The sequence below is a fragment of the Leucopleurus acutus genome, assembly GCF_964270905.1.
Source record: "Leucopleurus acutus genome assembly, chromosome: 10".
NCBI classification, from domain to species: domain Eukaryota; kingdom Metazoa; phylum Chordata; class Mammalia; order Artiodactyla; family Delphinidae; genus Leucopleurus; species Leucopleurus acutus.
This window is the reverse complement of record NC_139153.1, coordinates 94,710,476-94,728,924: the sequence shown is the minus strand read 5'-3', so window position 1 is coordinate 94,728,924 and position 18,449 is coordinate 94,710,476. Positions and strand designations below refer to the sequence as shown.

Genomic DNA, 18,449 nt, shown 5'->3' with positions numbered 1-18,449 from the left:
AGCGGCAGCAGCTGCAGCGGCAGCGGCAGCAGCAGCAGCGGCAGCAGCAGCGACGCGGGCTTGGGGCGCGGGGGCGGGGCCGAGCGCGGGGGCGGGGCCGGGGCAGCGGGGGCGGGCCCGGGGCGCCCCGGGTGGCGGAGGCGGGGGAGGCGCGCCGCCGCTTCCGCCGCCCGCGGGGATCCCCCGGGACTGCCGCCCGGGGCAGTCCCGGTGCGTGAGGGTACAAGAGGCAGCTCCGGGGCCCCACGCCGGCAGTCCCCAGCGATGTCGCGCGGCCTTCAGCTCCTGCTTCTGAGCTGCGGTAGGGCCCGCGGACGCCCGGCGCCCCCCGCCCGCCTCCCCGGGACACCCCCTTTTCTCGCTTGCTCACGCCGCTCTCTCTCCCTCTTGCAGCCTGCAGCCTGGTGCCCGCGGCGCGGGAGGTGAAGGTGGCCTGTTCGGAGGATGTGGACTTGCCCTGCACTGCCCCCTGGGACCCGCAGGTCCGCTACGCGGTTTTCTGGGCCAAGGTAAGCGCGGCGCGGCAGGCGAGTTAGGGTTGGGTGGTTTAATTGCAGACCGGGCAACCACCTTCCTTGGGCTGGCGACCCACTATGCCTCGGGTTCGGGGGCATCTCCCATAGCTGAACTCGGTACACGGTCTTCCCACACGCCTCTCCCATCACCGCTCCAAGCCCAGCCGCATCCAGGTACAGGCCGACTTAGATTTAGTTCCGCCAGGGACCTCAATCTTCTTGCCTCTAAAGGTGGCCCTGAGATGAATGATCCAAATAAGGCGTTGTGGAGGGCAGAGAACCTCTTGTTTGGATTAATTCCAGAGGCCACCTGTGGTTATGGACAGCAGGCCAGGGAGAAAGCAGCTAGTGCAGATTTGCCATTGGACGGGAGGAAGGTCTCCCGGATTTCTGATTTCTGGTGTTTCGTGACGGTGGTGCTCATACATTTGGGGAGGCGGGAAGGGGGCAACTTGAGTGGAAGGAGTGCCAGAGAGAAGTGATAGGCTTGTTTCTTAGGTGGTAGTTATCTGTCATCCCCGTTCTGGGGTACCCTTGGCCTCCTCCCTCTGGCCGTCCTGAGAGGTCCAGCAAGGGGGGCGTCTGTGATGGTGCACAGAGGCTTCCCCGCATGTAAGAACAGTGTCACTGTCCCTACTGTAAGAGAATTGAGTCAGACTGAGGCTTTTTTAAGGTTTCCTCTGAACTGGAACCTTTGCAGATTCTAAGATTGTGGTTCTGGTGGCACTGGAAACCCAAGCAGCCACTGTTTGCTGTCACTGTTTTTTTTTTTTTTTTTTTTGCTGCCGATGCTCCCTGCCTTTAATGAGGTTACTGCCACAGTGGCACCTCTGGCTGAAGCACCATGACTGTGATATCCCAGCCTTACTCTGCGGAGCTCACTGATTTGTCATCTTACCTTGCAGGAAATCTCTGTGCGTTTGTAGCTTTCCACAAAATGCTGGGTTTTCTTCTGCCCGCCATAAAAGATGCTGTAAGAACCTGCACAAGTATCTAGCCATTTAACAAGGCAGCATAGGACCGTTAACCTCTTTGTGTGTGTGTGTGTGTCTCCTAACCAGATTGTCAGTTCCCTGGGGACAGTGCTGCGCCACTGCTTTTGTGTATCCTGCACGGCACCCAGCGTTTGCCCTGCTAATTTTGAAGGTGCCCAGTGAATTCAGGCAGACCCTTTATGATTATGCACAGCGGAAACGGTGCTGGGGCCTCGGGACGCTGCATTGTGTGTGAAAGTAGGTTTGTTATTATTCCTACTTCATTTCCACCTTATTCACTGTAGGATCAGAGAACACAGCAATTCCAAAATTGTTCCCTTGTAAAAACAATAGTATGTAAATAAAACTATTGTAAAACCAATATTATTTGAGTACTCACCATCTGCCAAGCTCTGAGGTAAATATCTATGTACATCAGCTGTTCCAATCCTTCCAATGGACTTAAGAGGTCAATACTGTTACTGTTCCTGCTTTACAGATGAGGAAACTGAGCCTTAGGGAGTGAAATAATCTGCTCACTGTTACACAGCGGGCTAATCGCTGGAGGTGGGATTTGAACCAAGCAGTCTGGCTCCACAGCCTAGGTTCTTAGAGGTCTATTTTGTTATTTCTGTTTTCTCCGTTAATTACTTAAAGAAAATGAAAGTGTCTTTGGGCTAGCCAGGCAGGGACTTGGTTATCTAAAAGGAGGGGAAAAACATGAAACCACTATCCCTTTCAGAGAGCAATTAAAAGGGAAAACAATATTAATATCCCCAGGGGAGTAATTACAAAGTACTCATGAAACAAGTAGATGAAATTTCAGACTGTAAAGTTCAAACAGTTGTCAAGTTAAATCTTGCGCGAGGTCATTTGGAATGATGCAGTAAACCAGAGTGATTAACCTTTGACTTTTCCTTGGATGTCAGCTGATGATGTAACTCTATAATGTATGTGCTTGTTTGTTGAACACAGTTCTTGCAAGCTTTAAAGACCCTGAAGGTCTCTCAAAGCTCTGTTAAGAGAAAAAGACAATAGTCTCTTGGCATTCTCTTTTTTTCTGTTGGTCCGTGGAATAGGGTCATTGAAAACTCATACCCTAGTTATTTTTTTTAAGGAGGAAACTGTGATTGAGTCATGGTGGATGGGAGAGCTATGCTATGCCAGAAAACTAACCAGATACCTTGAAAGTGATATGCTTTATTTTTCAAGTACTTTTGAACAGATCTCAGCGTATTCTGTAGATGTTTGTTATTTTCCAGCCCAGTAATTATACTTCTGCATCGATTGTGCTTGCACAACAAAAATGGTTAGAGTGTACTGGAAATAAGGCCAGTGGTGAAACGCTGAAATTCTTCATTTTACAGAAGATTATCTTGTCATTTCCGCCCACAACTTTCTTGTAAAATGTTTCAGTGATGCGGAGAGGTAGCTATGAAGTGAGGAATTTACGCCTGGTGACCACAGCCAGCCTAGCTGGATCATCAGTAGGGTGGTTTGTAAAACCACTTTGCACAGTTGTAGGCTGCTTGCGGATCAAGTAAGCAGAGAGTCCCTTGGAGTGTGGGGTTTCGCCGTCCACCAGATTGAATCGCATTCTTGCAGGCCTTCTGCATATCACAATTACAGTTATAACGACTCACAATTTAAAAATCCATTTACCACTCAGTTCTCTGGCACCACAGAGCATCCTGCCACTGTCCAGTTGGCACTGATTACTTACGATTAACAAAAGGACCCATGTAAACCATGTGTTTCTTATCATGTGCCTTTTACCAAAAGGCTCGGAGCAGATGGCATCCATTTAGTGTTTGCAACATGAGGGTGAGTTGGGAACAGTGTCCATTTTATTCTCTCTGTTTCAAAGGTACAGTGACAGGGGACTGGGCGGGGGGTGTAATATAGACATGCCCAGGGGTCAAAGGTAGAGCCAGGAGTAGGCAGAGATAGCCCAATTCCTGTTAGCCCAACTCTTCTTTCCTGTGGACTGATGTCTTCCCAACTGGGATCCAAGAACGGGGCCTCCTCTCATCCCTTCCCGTATTGTACCTTTGAAGGCAGAGTGAATGATTGGGAAGAAATAGAAAAGTTAATGCGGTATATATCTATTCAGTTTAGCTCTTAGGATTGGGAATAGACTGTGGTTGTTGAGGGAGGGATTTTGAGCTATTCTGAGGCAGAGACATTGGTCCATCACTCTTCTACCAAAGTAGAAGAACGTGGCTGTGACCTTGGGTTAGATTCTAGCTCAAGAGGGTCATAGCCCAGTCCCATGTCTGCCAGGAGTAAGGACATCCCTTAAAGAGCTACGTCTGTGCTGCATGCGGAGCGGGTTCACACTCTCTTTAATGAGGCTGCACTAGGTCTGGAAGGGGAGGATGACACTGGATGAATGGAGTGTTCAGGCGTGGTTGAAGTTCGCCACTGCTCGTAATGAGTGGTTACTTACGAGGGCGACGTAGCACCGTCTTGTATTGTGCTGGGAGCCCCAGCACCCTAGGTTGAGGCATAATGAAAGAGGACATATAGTGTCATCTCTGAGTGACACCACGGGGGTGAGGACAGAGGTGCGTCACGAGACAAGTGCCCTTTCTAGATGATTTCCAAAGGAAGGGAGAAAGGGGAAGTGAGACCACGATTTCAGAGAATAGATCAGACTTGAACTTTACAATATTTAGGAGAGATGCAGCTGTGGCAGGTCATGGGCTCTCCTGGGGACTAAAGGAGAGCAGATTCTTGGGCTCGCATGAAGCTACTTCTAAAGTTCCAGGACAGTCGCTGCACGGACATTGCCTGTCCTTGATCTGTTATGAGCTGTCCTCCATGTATGTTGCTAATCTCCTATTCAGTGGAGTCCTGTTTTTTTGTCTCTAGCATCTTGTGTGACAATGAGCCCCAAAGCGAGGAGTGCTAAGGAGGAGCCTTCGGAGGGGCTAGGGTTGATGAATGGCCCGGGCAGATGGCATCTGTACAGCCACCAACCCTGATGGACCCACAAAGGAGACAATGCATGCCGCTCCCTGCACTCACCTGATTCTAGAGTGACGTGTGTTTTAAGATAGATTTGAGATGTTTTAGGAGAAAAAGGAAACATTTCTACATTAAATACAGAAGCGCCGAAACATGGAAATGCGAAAACAGTGCCTGTGTGAGCGTCAAAGAAAAATCATACCATCCCCACTGGCACCTATACGACTTGACCTGATTGAATAACCTTTAGGTCAGACTATGAAAGGCAAAAAGTGAATTTTCAGATGTCTCCCGTATTTACATTTTCCTCAGTTCGTAAATATTTCTATGTCCCGAACGTGTGCCAAGCCCTGCGCCTGGCAATAGCCATCCTAAGACCAGGATGGACCTTGTGCCAGAGGACTGTCAAGGGCGTGCACACATGAATCCACACGCATTTGGGGGGACTGAGGGGAAACTAATGACCTGGAAGGGAGAATCATACCACAGAGGACTGAGAGGTACTGCCAGCAAGCAGGCTGGGAACAGACTGTGAACACCCCCGACTGCTGAATTATAAGGGCTTGAACTTGGTCCTTTCGGCAGCAAGGAGCCTTTGAAAGTTTTTGAGCAAAGAGGATAATATCGTGCAAACTATGTCAGAGGAAAAGCGTATTTCTTGTGGTGAAAGACAGACTATAATTCATCCCGGAAGATGAATCTCAGAGGGAAGCTTTAGTCTTTCACTGCAGTGAAGCTGCCGTCGGGGTAACTCAGGGAGGCTGCAGCACATTCCTGGGGGTTACCTCCCCTTCTCTCTTGGTCACCAGTCCTGTTGTCCACGTGGTTCTAGGGAGGAGTGGGCCAGGCTCTAGAAGTCGTCCCCACCAGAGGAGAATGATGGAGCGCTGAGATTTTTGGACAACGATGAGACACAGCAAAGTTGCTAAAAATCTTTCAGCTTGGAAGAGGGTAGGGAGGAAAAGGGCAGCTGAGAGTTAAAGAGAAAAAACTGCCAACACTTGTTTTCCATAAATAAAAGGGGGAACCCGAGTCACATGAGGACCGAGTATGTTAGTTCTGTACTTGGTTATGTCACTACACAAAGAAGAGGAAGTTAGAAGAAGGTCTCAGTGACATCAGGGAAGGTTTTATGAAGGGCAGGACTATAAAGAGATACATTACCTAGAAAGAGGGTTCCTCCATCTGAAACTGTTTCCATAAGTCCTTCCTGGCTACTCTTGGGATAACCTCAGATTTTCTGCCAACAGTGCTAGCTCAAACCAGAGCCGAACTAAAGTACTTCCCTAAGACTCTTTACACCTGAAGCATATTTTTAATTTTTGTTTTTGCACTGGGGTGTACTTGGGTAAAATTTCTGTGTGTGTCATGTAGTTAGGTAGGTATAGAAGTAAGAGCCCAAGGCTTGTGACTATCACTTGCTCTTTTTGTGAAGCACCAGCTAGTCTACTGCACGTTCTTGTCCCAATTGTCCAAGAGAAGATAGATTCCAGAAGAACTGGTAGTTGTCTAGGATTATTGGTCCAGATGGGGAAAACCTATGGGAAAAGATAGATGCTCATTGCCGTAGACAATTCATGTTCACCTAGGACCTGACTCACTGGGTCAGTTCTGGAGAACAAAGGACCTGAGTCCAGTCACACCCTGGTGTCTCTTTCACCGAGCAGTGGGGGGCATGTGAGCCTGAGTGACAAGCAGGACTGGCCTTGAGGTTGGAGCCACGTGGAGACAGCCCCGCGTGTGCCACGTTTATTTCTGGAGTGGGGCGAGGTGCTCCTATCAATTAGGAATCTTCCTGTTGTGAAGGCTTGTAATCCAATCAAAACTAGCTTAAAGAAAAGGGAATATATTGGCTCATGTGGTTGAAATAAATAATTTTTAAAAATCAAAATATAGTGCCTACTTCAGTTATGCCTGATGTCGTGGGTTAAATAGTGTCCCACAAAAAAGTTATGTCTCAGTCCTAATCCCTGGTATTTGTGAGTGCGACCTTATTTGGAAACAGGATCTTTGCAGATGTAACCAAGTTAAAGTGAGGCCATACTTGATTAGGGTGGCCCTGAATCCAATGACGGGTGTCCTTATAAGAAAACAGAAACACAGAGACAGATGCACAGGGAGAACACCACGTGAAGGTGAAGGCAGAGACTGAAGTGATGTGTCTACAGGCCAAGGAATGCCACTCTCCAGCAACACCAGAAGCCAGGAGCGAGGCGTGAAACAGATTCTCCCCTAGAGAGAGCACGGCCCTGCCAGCACCTTGATATCCGACCTTTGGCCTCCAGGACTGTAAGAGAATAAGTTTCTGTTGTCTTAAGCCACTCAGTTTGCGGTAAGGCTAAATTTGGAGGTTCGTGAATATCCTCAGGGTTCGGTGACTTTCTGTCTCTCAACTTTTCCTTCCTTCGTGTTGGTTTTATTATCAGCCTCCACGTGGCAGTGAGATAGTAGCCGGTAACTGGAGACTTGTCTGTCCTCCCGAGATCAAGTGCAAAGCAAAAGACTGTGTCTCTTCCATCTCAACAATGTCAGGTTATACTTAAGTGGCTTTGATTGGGTCACGGATCCATCAGAACCATTCCCTCTGGTCACGGAGGTCAGGCCAGAGTCAAGTGTGCCTTTTCTAGAACCAGATGTAGTGCCCTCTGAAGGACGTGAACTCAGAGCCCGTAAGGCTGCCCCTCCCGGTCCAGCAGGACCCCCAAGAAACTAATGGAAGAAGGACGGTTGGCATGAACAGTGAGTGGCCCAACGTTGCCTTCAAAGCCCAGTTCCAAAGCGTATTTTCCACGTTATGATGGTGGCTTAGAAATTCCTAATGTTGTGGTTATTTTGGAGACCTTGTGGGCAGAAAAACTTTCTCCCTAGAGCAGAGATTGGGACTTCTAGAACAGCTTTGCCGGAGGAGACTGGAAGTATCAGCTGGAAGGAATGACTGAATGGGTGGGCGGAGTAGAAAGCTACTGGATACAACAACAATTCCTGTTACCAACATTACCGATTATGAAGCACTGTTATGTGTTTTCTCATTTGATGCTTAAAATAACCCCATGAGGGAAGTAAGGTAGTTACAGACGAGCAAATCCAAGTCAGAGGTAAAGCCACCCAGCTACCTGATGCTTGACTCCAGGTCTTCTGATTCCAGAGCTAGTGCCCTTGTGTCTTCCTCATTGTTTCTAAAATTCACTCATTCATTAAATAAATACTTTTTGAATATTTCCTACATGCAGGGAACTGTTTGGAACTTAGTGGTAACATTTTTAGCGCTTTCTGTGTGATTGACACTATGCTACAGTACCCACCTACCTCATCACAGATATATTCACACCAACTTTGGGAGGTATAGTTACCCTCCCCCATCTCAGGGGAGCAAACGAAGCCTGAGAGCTCCAGGCCCTTCGCCAAGAGCAGAGCTAGCCATGGTGGGGCTGGGGTTTGTTTCCACGTCTGTCCAACACCAAAGCCTGTGCTCTTAATTACGTTGCCTCTGTCATCCTCATAACTCTGTTAACAGCCATAAATCCAGCTCTGTCTGTTAGACCCAGTAAACTTCAAAGTGGAAAATCATTTTTCCAATAAAACTACACTTAGAAAAATACGATGTTAATGCTTATACATTCTACCCCCATTATGACATCAACCTCTGAGCCAAACTATTTTGCATGTTATAAAGAGCTGTTTTTATGATGAATGGGGATTATATTGGCACTTTAATTGAGTTGGAAACCAAGGTACATGAATGTTAGTGCATGGGAAATGCAATAAAAAAAAGATGTTCGATGTGATTGGAATATATCAGATTAATTTCATACCACCTTTAAATACTAACATCCATTCCTTTAAATATGTTTAATTAAATTGTTAGATTAAATATTTATATGCATATATATATGCACACATTTTTCTCCTCAAAAAAATCTCTTCCCTTTTCTTTTACTTTCCTATCACATTCCTAACAGATCTCACGCATGATAAATTTGGATTTCAAGGCTGTGGAATCAAAATTCTTTGCAATAGGAATGGAGCTGTTGTCTTCTTATATCCAAAGATGGTAATCTAGGAAGTTAGCATATATGTGGATAAAATTATGTAAACTTCTAAAAAAATCCCTTTTCACAGTAGGGATTTGACTGAAATATAGGTTCAATTTCAGCAATATTTAGATATTTATTTGATTTCTTTCTAGTTCAAATTTATCCACCATTAAAAAAACAATTCACATGCGTTTAAAATTACTACTTGTATTTGCTTGGTTTAGTATTCGGCAAATTAAAGAGAATTTATCTTAATTTAGGGCTTGTGGTTTCCTTAAGGTCAGATCTCCATCTTAGAGAAGGAATATGGTATTTAAATTATTTAGTCAAATTGGAGGCCTTGAGACAAAAGTCCGTAGGCTTTACTGAAAATGAGATGTCTTATATTTTGCCTTTTCTAATTCAATCAGAAAGATAAAATTTGTCAGCATAAGAGTTAATGCATGGAATGTGGGCTTTAAAAACATAATTTGGATGCGTGTTTTGAGGAATTAATTTGCCCACAGTGTGCTGTGGTGTAGCCCTCTGCAATATGAGCGTCGCAAAGCGTGCGTCAAATAGTTCCTGTGAGTTACACTCGGCTGTGAATGAATCTGCGGGTTCCTTTTGTTATAAATGACTATTTCCTCAAATGCTTTTGCAGAGAGGCAATGAAACACTTTTAGATTTGGAATGTTGAGAGTCATTCTTGCCAGTGGTTTATTTTGAGCCAGCTCGAATGTTTATGAGAATTCATAAAACCAGGCGAAGTTGAGGCTGGCCCATTTGCTGTCATTCCATGTTCCTCCCCCTGACATTCCTTCGGTTCTTGAACAGTGCTGCTTGGGCCACGGCTCACTCCCCCGATACTGCAGGGTGAGGGCTGCTTGGCCGCGGTGCTGAAGACGAGGTGAACTTTTGCATAAAGTCTCTTGGTACTGCTAGCGCTGCACTCGCACCTTGAGCGTGTGACGTTAACATGGAAACTACAACTATTTTTGCGGCTGTAGGCAGGAGGAAGGGGGAATAGGCTATGTACATACCTGCAGCTTGAAGCTAGAAGGAAGGTTCTGAACTATTTCCATGAGCACTGTGTGAAGTTACAGAAGGTTCCTTTTGTTACAGGTAGTTATCGGGCACAGAGAGCTGTTCATCACTTTGGCCAGAGGTCCCAGGTTAAGCCAGTACTTCTCTCAGTTCTCTGGGTCTTTCAGGAAGGGGCCATTGGAAGATGACCCCGTGAGAGCTGAGACATTTTGCCACGATCCCGCTGATGGCTGTGGTGGTTCAGTAAATCAGAATTCTGCAGGCTGCTTTGGGGTTCTTCGTTTTGACTTTCCCCTACCTCTTACTTTCATTCTTATGATTTCACCCTGCCTTGGCTTTGCCATTGTAAAATAACCTCTCTGGAGGTTCTTTTCAGAGACCCGTGGAAATCTGACCATCACATAAACTACTTTTTGTTGTTACTGCTGATTTTTAAAATGAATTCTCTTCTGCAAATAAGCAGAAGGCCACTGCCAGTCAGTTCTGATCACCGCCACGTACTTGCTTCAGCAGTTCCCAGCAGCCAGCGTGATAAAGGGGCCATCTTTATGTAAATAAAACACAATAGTTTATATTTCCACCAGCTCCAGAGGGGTTCTCGGTGTTTTGTTTTTGTTTGTTTTTTTTGATCTTGACTTTCAGATAGGTCTTTTTGAGTTGAGAGAGGGGTCACTGGATAGGAGAGAAGACCGCCCTAAGGAGAAAATCTGAGGTAGAAAATCCCAGAATGATTGTTGCAGACAAGTTTCCATCTTTTGGGATGCAGGAATTTCTACAAAACTCAATTCCAATGAAATCTATTGGAAAGACATCTGAGTTGAACACATTTGGAGGTTAATTTAGAAAAGAAAAGCAGATTGAGACAGCATCGTGGGGACTGCAGAGATTAAGCTGAGTTAATTAGTTCAAAGTGGCCCTGGGGGGGGAGGTGGGGGAGGGAGTCTTGGAAGCGGTTGGCCCAGGATGGTCCTGGGCACCTGACCCATCAAACGCTCTGGTCAGAGGGAGCACTTCTGCCAGGCAGCAGAGGAGGGGAGAGGTGCAGTCACGTGATGAGGCTGCAATTTTTGGTTTAATCAGACTGGAAAAGGGGAAAACTGGTCTAACTCAGACGTGTTCTAAAATCAGTTGAACGCCTGAGGTTCCTTGACCACACCTCCTTTTTTTGTTTGCTTGTTTTCTTGCTCTGTTTTTGAACACCTAAATGCCCCAGTCTTGATTATTTTGGAAGGAACCTTTCAGCACAAGGACTGTCAGGAAATGGGATTTACGTTCGTAGACCTCACCTGAGAAAAGCTATTAGTCTCAGCCCAGTGCTAGGAGTGAATGAAGCAGGGTTTCTTGCAGGAGCGATAAATCAGCCACCAGATGTCTCTGCAGGCCACTCCACAGGAATGCCCATAGGAGCCCGAGCCGTGGAAGCTGGAATCTGAGCTTTCCGTGGACCTCAAGGTGCATTCCCCGACTTAATACATGAAGCAGAAACCAAGGAGGGTGTGTGTGTGTATGTGCATGTATGTCTTCTGTCCTGGGCTGCCTCTGCCTCGCTGGGTGTTCCCCCCATTCCTTGGTTATTTATTCCCTGGGCTGATTGCCTTTTGAAAAGTAGGAGAGGAGTTGTAGGGTGCTCCCAGTACAGGAGATTAAACAGCGGCAGGTGCAGGCAAAGACAGCAGCAGTGTCTGACTGCGGTGTCTTTTCCTAAGGGGTCCCTTTGGTGCGGCCACTACGCTGGGGACAGGGAAGGAATGCCACTGAATCCCAGGCTCCCTGCTGTTCCCCAGCCACCCAGCAAAGGGCTCGGGGCTGCCCTTGCACACTGAAAACGGTGATTGGCTTTACTGTTTATGTAAATGAGTTTTAGAAGCTTTAAAACATGTCAGTGGAGGATCAACGAGCAAGTTAACTAGACAAATTAAAAATATATCTGGGGAAGAAGGGAATTGATGGTGAACGTGATGCGTGCTTAATCGTGGAAGTAGGAGATGATGGAAAGACCCCACCAGTTTAATTGCAAAGACTGTTCAGGGAAAGAAAACCAGCCAGTTAGTTTGGCTAAATTTGGCATCTACCCCAGCTGGGCTGGTCCATCCTGGGTACAATGATTTAAGCCGTAATTGCCCTTCCATGTATATCTTGATATTACTACCAAGTGACCTGACACATAAAATCTCCACGTGGCGCTGCTGTCAGCTGTCTTCCTGCCTTAGCGGAGGCGTGAGCGTGGTACGTCCTGCAGCGTCACAGATGACCCCACAGGTACGCAGTCTCTGAAGAACAGGGTGACTTCATGAGAGGCATTGCTCATCTGCATCTCTGTGTTTTCTGTTGAGTTGTTTGGCAATGACCTTAACAGATTTAGAAACGTTTCCAAATAAAAGGCCGGGCTACAAAAATAAGAATCAGTCAGTGGGTGAGTTGGTATCTGACGAAAACAAGAGAACATTGAACAGAGAACAACCAGCAAGAGAGTGTGATTCAGTGTGATTCATATGCGTCATTACACAGTCGTCAGTGACACACGGTTATCGTCCATAGGGACACTCTCTCCTTCATGTAGGGATACAGAGAATCGTAAAATGCAGTCCTGATCTTATTCTAAAAAAGGTGGAGCCTTCAAGAATTCTCCTAGATTCTCTCCTCCTCCCCCAGACATCACACACACACACAGTATCTTGTTTTAAAACAATTAGCTGAGGATGGATTTTATGAAAACAAGAGGTATAACCTTGACATGGAGGCCCAGTGCTTGTAGGTTCTGGCAGTAGAGCATGACGTGGTTTGATTCTTATTTTTTAAATTTATTTTATTGAAGTATAGTTGATTTACGATGTCGTGTTAATTTCTACTGTACAGCAAAAGTGATTCAGTTATACATATATATATATTCTTTTTCATATTTTTTCCATTATGGTTTATCACAGGATATTAAATATAGTTCCCTGCTCTATATAGTAGGACCTTGTTGTTTATCCATCCTATATATACTAGTTTGCATCTGCTCATCACGAACTCCCAATCCATCCCTCACCCACCCACCTCCCCCTTGGGAACCACAAGTCTGTCCTCTATGTCTCTGAGTCTGTATATGATTCTTTCTTAACAGCTCACAAATGGCAGTGCAGAGAGGATGGAGGTGCCCCAGGAAGACCTGCAGTACTATCAGCAGAGGGCCTCTTCAGAGGCCCCCAGGGAAAGGCTGTATTCCCTGAGGATCCAAAACACTACCAGCTGCAACTCGGGGACCTACAGGTGCACTCTGGTGGATCCAGAAGGGCAGAGAAACCTCAGTGGCACCATGATCTTGCAAGTGACAGGTGAGGTGATCTGCGGCATCTGTTTTCTTCTTACAGTATGCAGGGCACTTTCTTTATGTAGGTCCTAAACTTGATCCCCTCAATCCAAGTTTACCCTGTAATTCAGAAGCTTTGGATAATATCTGTGGCTGAAAGCTAAATCCTACTGCAAGGATGTCATAACTTTCTCTACTTTCTTTTTAATAAGGACAGATCTACCCCAGCCTGACTGGGGTGGATGCCAAAGGTAGTCAGGCGACTAAGTCAAACAACTCTTACTCATGTAAGAGTCCTTCGGAGCCAATAGGAAGTTTCCAAGTCTAATTTTTGGAAGACAGAGAAACTGGGTAGTCTCCCGAATAGATCAGATAACTGTGTATATTGGGGGCTTTCTAACCTGGCCTAAGGGAGCTGCTTCATGTTTCCACCTTTTTCACATGAGAACAGCATTCCTCTCCCACTTTACAGCAATTGAATGTCCCAATACCTCAACTCAAGCCAAAGAAAAAGGGTACAGCAAGAAAATAGCGTTCCCGTGACAGAAGGCACATATTTGCTCTATGCAGTAAGACCAGGAATCAAGTATAAAGACAAGGATTATCTCCTTGGACTTTTTTCCCTAACTTTTATTTATGTAGCTTAAAATACGCCTTGCATTTGACTTTGGCCCAACTCTTGTTAGTGGCTGGGGCTTGAAATGACGAACATGTTGTTGCAGAGGCCCTGACTTTGTACAATGGCTACTCTCTCCTGCCACGGAGAAGCGGAAAGGAATCTGACTCGAGATAATATTCCCACGCTCGCAAGAACGCAATCACTGCTTAGGGGTCAGCGTTTGGATTTGGTTCACTGTCTTATGCACACACACACACACACACACACACACACACACATACAAACACACACACATACCCTATACCCTTCTCAATCTCTAGCCCTTTACGCTGCTTCGTTTGTCTTCATGGCATCTGCCGTACCTGCCGTGGTACGCTCCCTCAGTGAGTGTCGTTCGCATGAATGAGAAATGGGAGCAGCCTGGCAGGAAGGGCAGAGAGGGCGGGCGTGTCCTGCGGGGAGCAGAGAGGAAAGGAATAGGGAAAAGCTGGCTTGCTTTTCCGTCCTCTGCGAAGGCAGTGCTGCCTTCAAGTTGAGTGGTCAGACTAGAGCCACTTGGATCTGGTTCAAATATTAGCTCAGCTGCTCATTAGCATCTTACCTTGGGGAAACCTCTGAGCCTTGGCTTTCTCATCTTTAAAATGGGGATAATATAATATTGATATTATCTACAAAACAGGCTTGTGGTGAAGGTTGAATGAGATGTTGCACTGAAATGCTCAGTCTGGTGCCTGAGGTGGGCGTACTGAATGCTCGTTAAATGTTAGAACCATCAGTGGCTCTCAGCCCTTCTCTTCTGGGGTCCCAGGCCTCTGTGAGAATCCATCCCCAGACCATTGCATAAAATCCTGAATCCAGTTTCAGGGGTCGGCAGCTGTCTGGAGGCCCATCCGTGGCCCTGAGGGCGGAAGCCCCTCCTGTCACCCTCACTCCGTCTTCTCCTGCCCCAGTCCTCAAGCCGGCTCCCTGGGCAAGCTTGCTGCACATTGGATGTCGTGCTTGAGTGGGGAGAGGCTGTCCCGGCCTTGTCCGCTTCTGGGCTGAAGGCCTCCCTCCTCCTGCACTTGCCCCCTTCCCGGGGCTGAGGCCACAGCCTTTAGCAGCCCCCAGGGAGCTGGCCTGTAGCCCCCGTTGGCTGTCAGCCTTGGTGGAGGGGCTTTAACAGGTCTACAAAGGCACATCGACATGTTCCGTAATAGCAGGGCAGCTCTGCCACCTGCCTTAATCCCTCAGTCTCTCTGAGCCTTGGCTCCTTCTTCTGTAAACTGGGGTACTCAGACCTGCCCCTGAAGGTTCAGTGAGATGCTGGATGTCAGCCCCTTTGCATGGAGCCAGGCACAGGGTGAGTGTGAGCGCCGGCTGTGGCCGCCACCGTCATTACCGATGTCCTTCCCATGGTACAGACGTGAGGGTAAGAAGGGGAGACCAGTAGGACTTTAATAAGCCAGAACAAAACATTCTTAGCTTTTGCATCCTGGTAGAAGAGCCCTGTTCAACGGCTTCATATTTTACGTATTTCTTTTTCAAGGATGCTCTAAGGGACGCAAAGAAGAGACTTTTAAGAAATACAGAGCTGAGGTTGTCCTGCTGTTGGCTCTGGTCATTTTCTACGTGACACTCATCATTTTCACTTGCGTAAGTATCTTTCTTAAACATCTCTCATTATTAAAAGATCACCTGGGTTACCAATCGAATGCGTTTTGTAGACAGTGTGAGTCATTTCATAATGGCAAGAGACCTATTCGCAGAACCCTGGCCTTACAGAGGCCCCCAGACTGTGAGAATCTCTCTGGGAAGCTCCCAGCTTGTTTTCCGTCTGGCGGCTCCACGCAGAGCCTTGTGAGGAGAAACTGAAGTAAGACAGCGGTGGAAGTTTGTGAAATGCCAAGGGATCCTCCTAAGGGACCAGCGGGCCTTGTAGATACGGTGGGAGAAAGTTGGACCCTGCCCGTCCACCATCCGGGCGACGTGCGGTTCTTTCTGCAGGCAGGTGAGCAACCCCGGCCACCCTGCTGTTGGATCCATCTCCTTGGTTGGCCCTTGAGCTCTTTTCTCTTAGAGATTCCCTCTTATAATTTGGTACTTCCACCACTTTTTTTTTTTTGGTACTTCTGGCTGCTATTTTAGATATCACTTTTTAAGAATGAATCCTGAGAAGCCAGAGGTACACAGGGTGTGGCCTGGGGTAGAGGACTGCTGGCCAGTACTTGGGCGTCCTTGACATGCCCTTGACCTACTGGTTGCAGACTCCAGCTTAGACTCCTCCCTGCCCCCCAAGCCTGTTTGTGCGTGGCTGGTCACCTGGGTTGACAGTGGTCGTAGGGGAGCAGGGCCAGCTCTGGGCCTGACCCACTAGGAAGTGATCTGTCCCATATGTCTCAGCATATCAGGAAGTGCTGGCCATTTGGGGACCAGGACATCAGTCACCCAGGAGCTATTCCAGCGCTGGTTCTAGTCACTCACTGGCCCCATCTGTTCACTTGCTTGCCGCTGGCCTAACAGTCATCTCTCTGGTTGCTGTTTTAAACGTCAGTCCATCAGAAGACTCCACTGAGCGCCCACTGTATAAGGCATTATGCTAGGCACTGGGGGGCATGTAAAAATGCATAAGAACTATGTCCTTCCCCCAGGGAACTTACAGCTTGGTCTTTAGAGTTATTTGCATATAAGAAGATAATTAGCATTACCTGGCAGTAAATTTTTAAAATGAGTGACTCTAGCTTTTTGTTGGCAAATGCCTGTTTCTTTGGGCACTGATTTTCCATGCAGGAAATCCTAGTGTTAGGGTCTGGAAATGGCCCCAGTCTGTAACTCCTGGTTGAGGTTTGGAGATACCGGCGAAATAGCACAAGCCCACTGTAGAGTGAGCGACGTAGCCCGCATCACGAGGGCTCCCACATGAGCTGTCCAGTCAGCTCCTAATGAATGGAGTTTAAATCCAGGTGACAGCTGAAGCATTTTTCCAATTACTCACTTCTCAACGTATCTCTTTGATTTTATTTTTCAGAAGTTTGCACGACAGCAGAGTATTTTTCCAGACTTTCTTAAACCTGCTGTGGAACATGCTTTTCTCCCAGTTACCTCCCCAGATAAGCGTTTGGAGCCAGTGACTCTTCACAAGACAGAACTGGTGTGAGCAGGGTTTCTGCAGACTGTTTTTCCAAGGTTGAAGGCTCCGTGGTGTGCGTCCACATCACACCGAACAGGAGAAGCCTGGGCCCCACACTGAACGCACCGTCCTTCCTGTGAAGCCCTTCACTTGACTGAAACATCCAGAAGTGGATCCCACCCCACGTTTTGTGAGCGGGGCCTTGAAAATTGTGACATGACCACAAAGCACGGGGCCGCCTACAGGGTGCTTTTCAGTGCTGCTTCTTTATGACCTTCTTAGCGTTTTATTCAGCTATCTGGTCAACCTCTTGGACAGGTTTTTTTTCAGTCTTAGAAAAGCTATGGTGAGATGCAGTTGGAAAAGGACCTTGGGATATATGAGTGCCTGGAGTTGGCCCTGTGTAGACCCTTGAGGGCAGCTGTCCTCTTCCACATCTGGAAAACATCTCTGAATTTGCTGTGTTTTCTTGTCTAAGCCCAGATGTTTTATGTCTGGGAGAAAGTGACAGGCTAAGCTGAGAGACAGAGGGAAATATTTAGCAAATAGTTTCCCGGCATGAAGGCCCTGCTATTACCAAGGAGTATGATGTGTACGCAGAAATAACAGGTCGATGAACTGTCCCCAACAGGGCCTTTTTATCTGGGAAAGGCATCCATAAAGAAGCAATAGAGAAGAATGTCACAATTATTTTTATATCTGTGTATCCTTGTCAAAGAAGGATTTGTGCTGCTTCTCCTTTTGAAATCTGTATCTTCAGTTAGATATCGTTGTTAACTGACAAGCAACCTGTATATGGAGGGTGAGAAGAAGTGGGAAACTGTGACAATAGGAGGGAGAGCTATTTAGGGACCTGATGAAAATGCTGGACCAACTGTGCAAACTGGATGCTGGCCCCAGTTGTCCCACTACTTAGCTGTCTGATCTTGGACAAGATCCTGATGGTTTCTACTTTCTCAGTTGTAAACCAAAAGGTTGATGTATGAGTTGATTGAAAAAAACGTATGTGAAAATTCTTTGAAAGAGTATAAAGCACTATCAAAATTCCAGACTCCTTTGGGTCGCTATCCTTATTACTGCAGTGGTGTTCTGGGCATGAGAAAATGCTTTTCATTTTTTATGTTTTCCATCGTTCCAAACAAAGAAGGCTACAAAGGACACTTTCCCATAGTCTTCTGTATGAATTCCTTTGGGGAAGTGAGGCCAGTTCAGTGGTCTGTTCTTGAAGCACCGGCCAAAAGTACTCCAAGATGCGGACACTTAGGGGCCACCAGGCCACGGGGAGAAGGGAGTTCTCAGATGTCCCATTGACATTCTGGCAATTGTCGGGTTTCTCTTATCAGACTTGCCCTTTCCCTACTTATTTTCCGAAGAGAATATTGCCCATGCTAATATTAGGGAGCAAAAGGGATGCCAAGTTTAGCGTTTTTGCCTCTTTGTCATAGCTTTCATGGTATTAAATGTATGCATGTGAAGAGGGAGTGTTTTCCTCTTTTATATTTAAAACTACTCGTAAGACTTTGAGATGAGTGCTGGTATGTCTGTGAACTAGTTTGAGAACCAGACCCAAGATGAAATTCGAGAATTGAAAGCATGGCCGAGTCCTTCCTCTGAGTGTGTGTGTGGGGGGGCATTTATGGCAGGTAGACGTCTGTGAAACGGCGTCCCCTTCTTCCCAAAGATGCTCCCAAATCCATCCTCGAGTTGCCTTGCCACCAGGCAGTACCTGATCAGCTTGACCACATGCGTGACCATAGGCGGGAGGGATGGAAAGGAGGACGGTTTCTACTTCAGAAGGATGTGTAGAGTCAGGGGCTCTGTACCTGGGATTCACGGGGTTTCACTCAAAATTCTCAAATAGTTCCATTACCTCCCCTCCCCCAATGGTAAGAACAATCTAGTGCAAGTGG

General features: G+C 46.9%; 1 protein-coding gene across 1 annotated transcript; it reads left to right on the top strand.

Moving 5' to 3' along the window:
• Nucleotides 1–264: 264 nt before the first annotated feature.
• CD83 (CD83 molecule) lies at nt 265–17,702 on the top strand (the record flags this gene model as incomplete). The annotated part of the gene is made up of 5 exons (XM_082847359.1): nt 265–301; nt 394–509; nt 12,626–12,836; nt 14,959–15,065; nt 16,438–17,702. 5 exons carry the CDS (start codon nt 265–267, stop codon nt 16,564–16,566), a joined length of 600 nt encoding a protein of 199 aa, XP_082703485.1. The 3' UTR covers nt 16,567–17,702.
• Nucleotides 17,703–18,449: the final 747 nt, after the last annotated feature.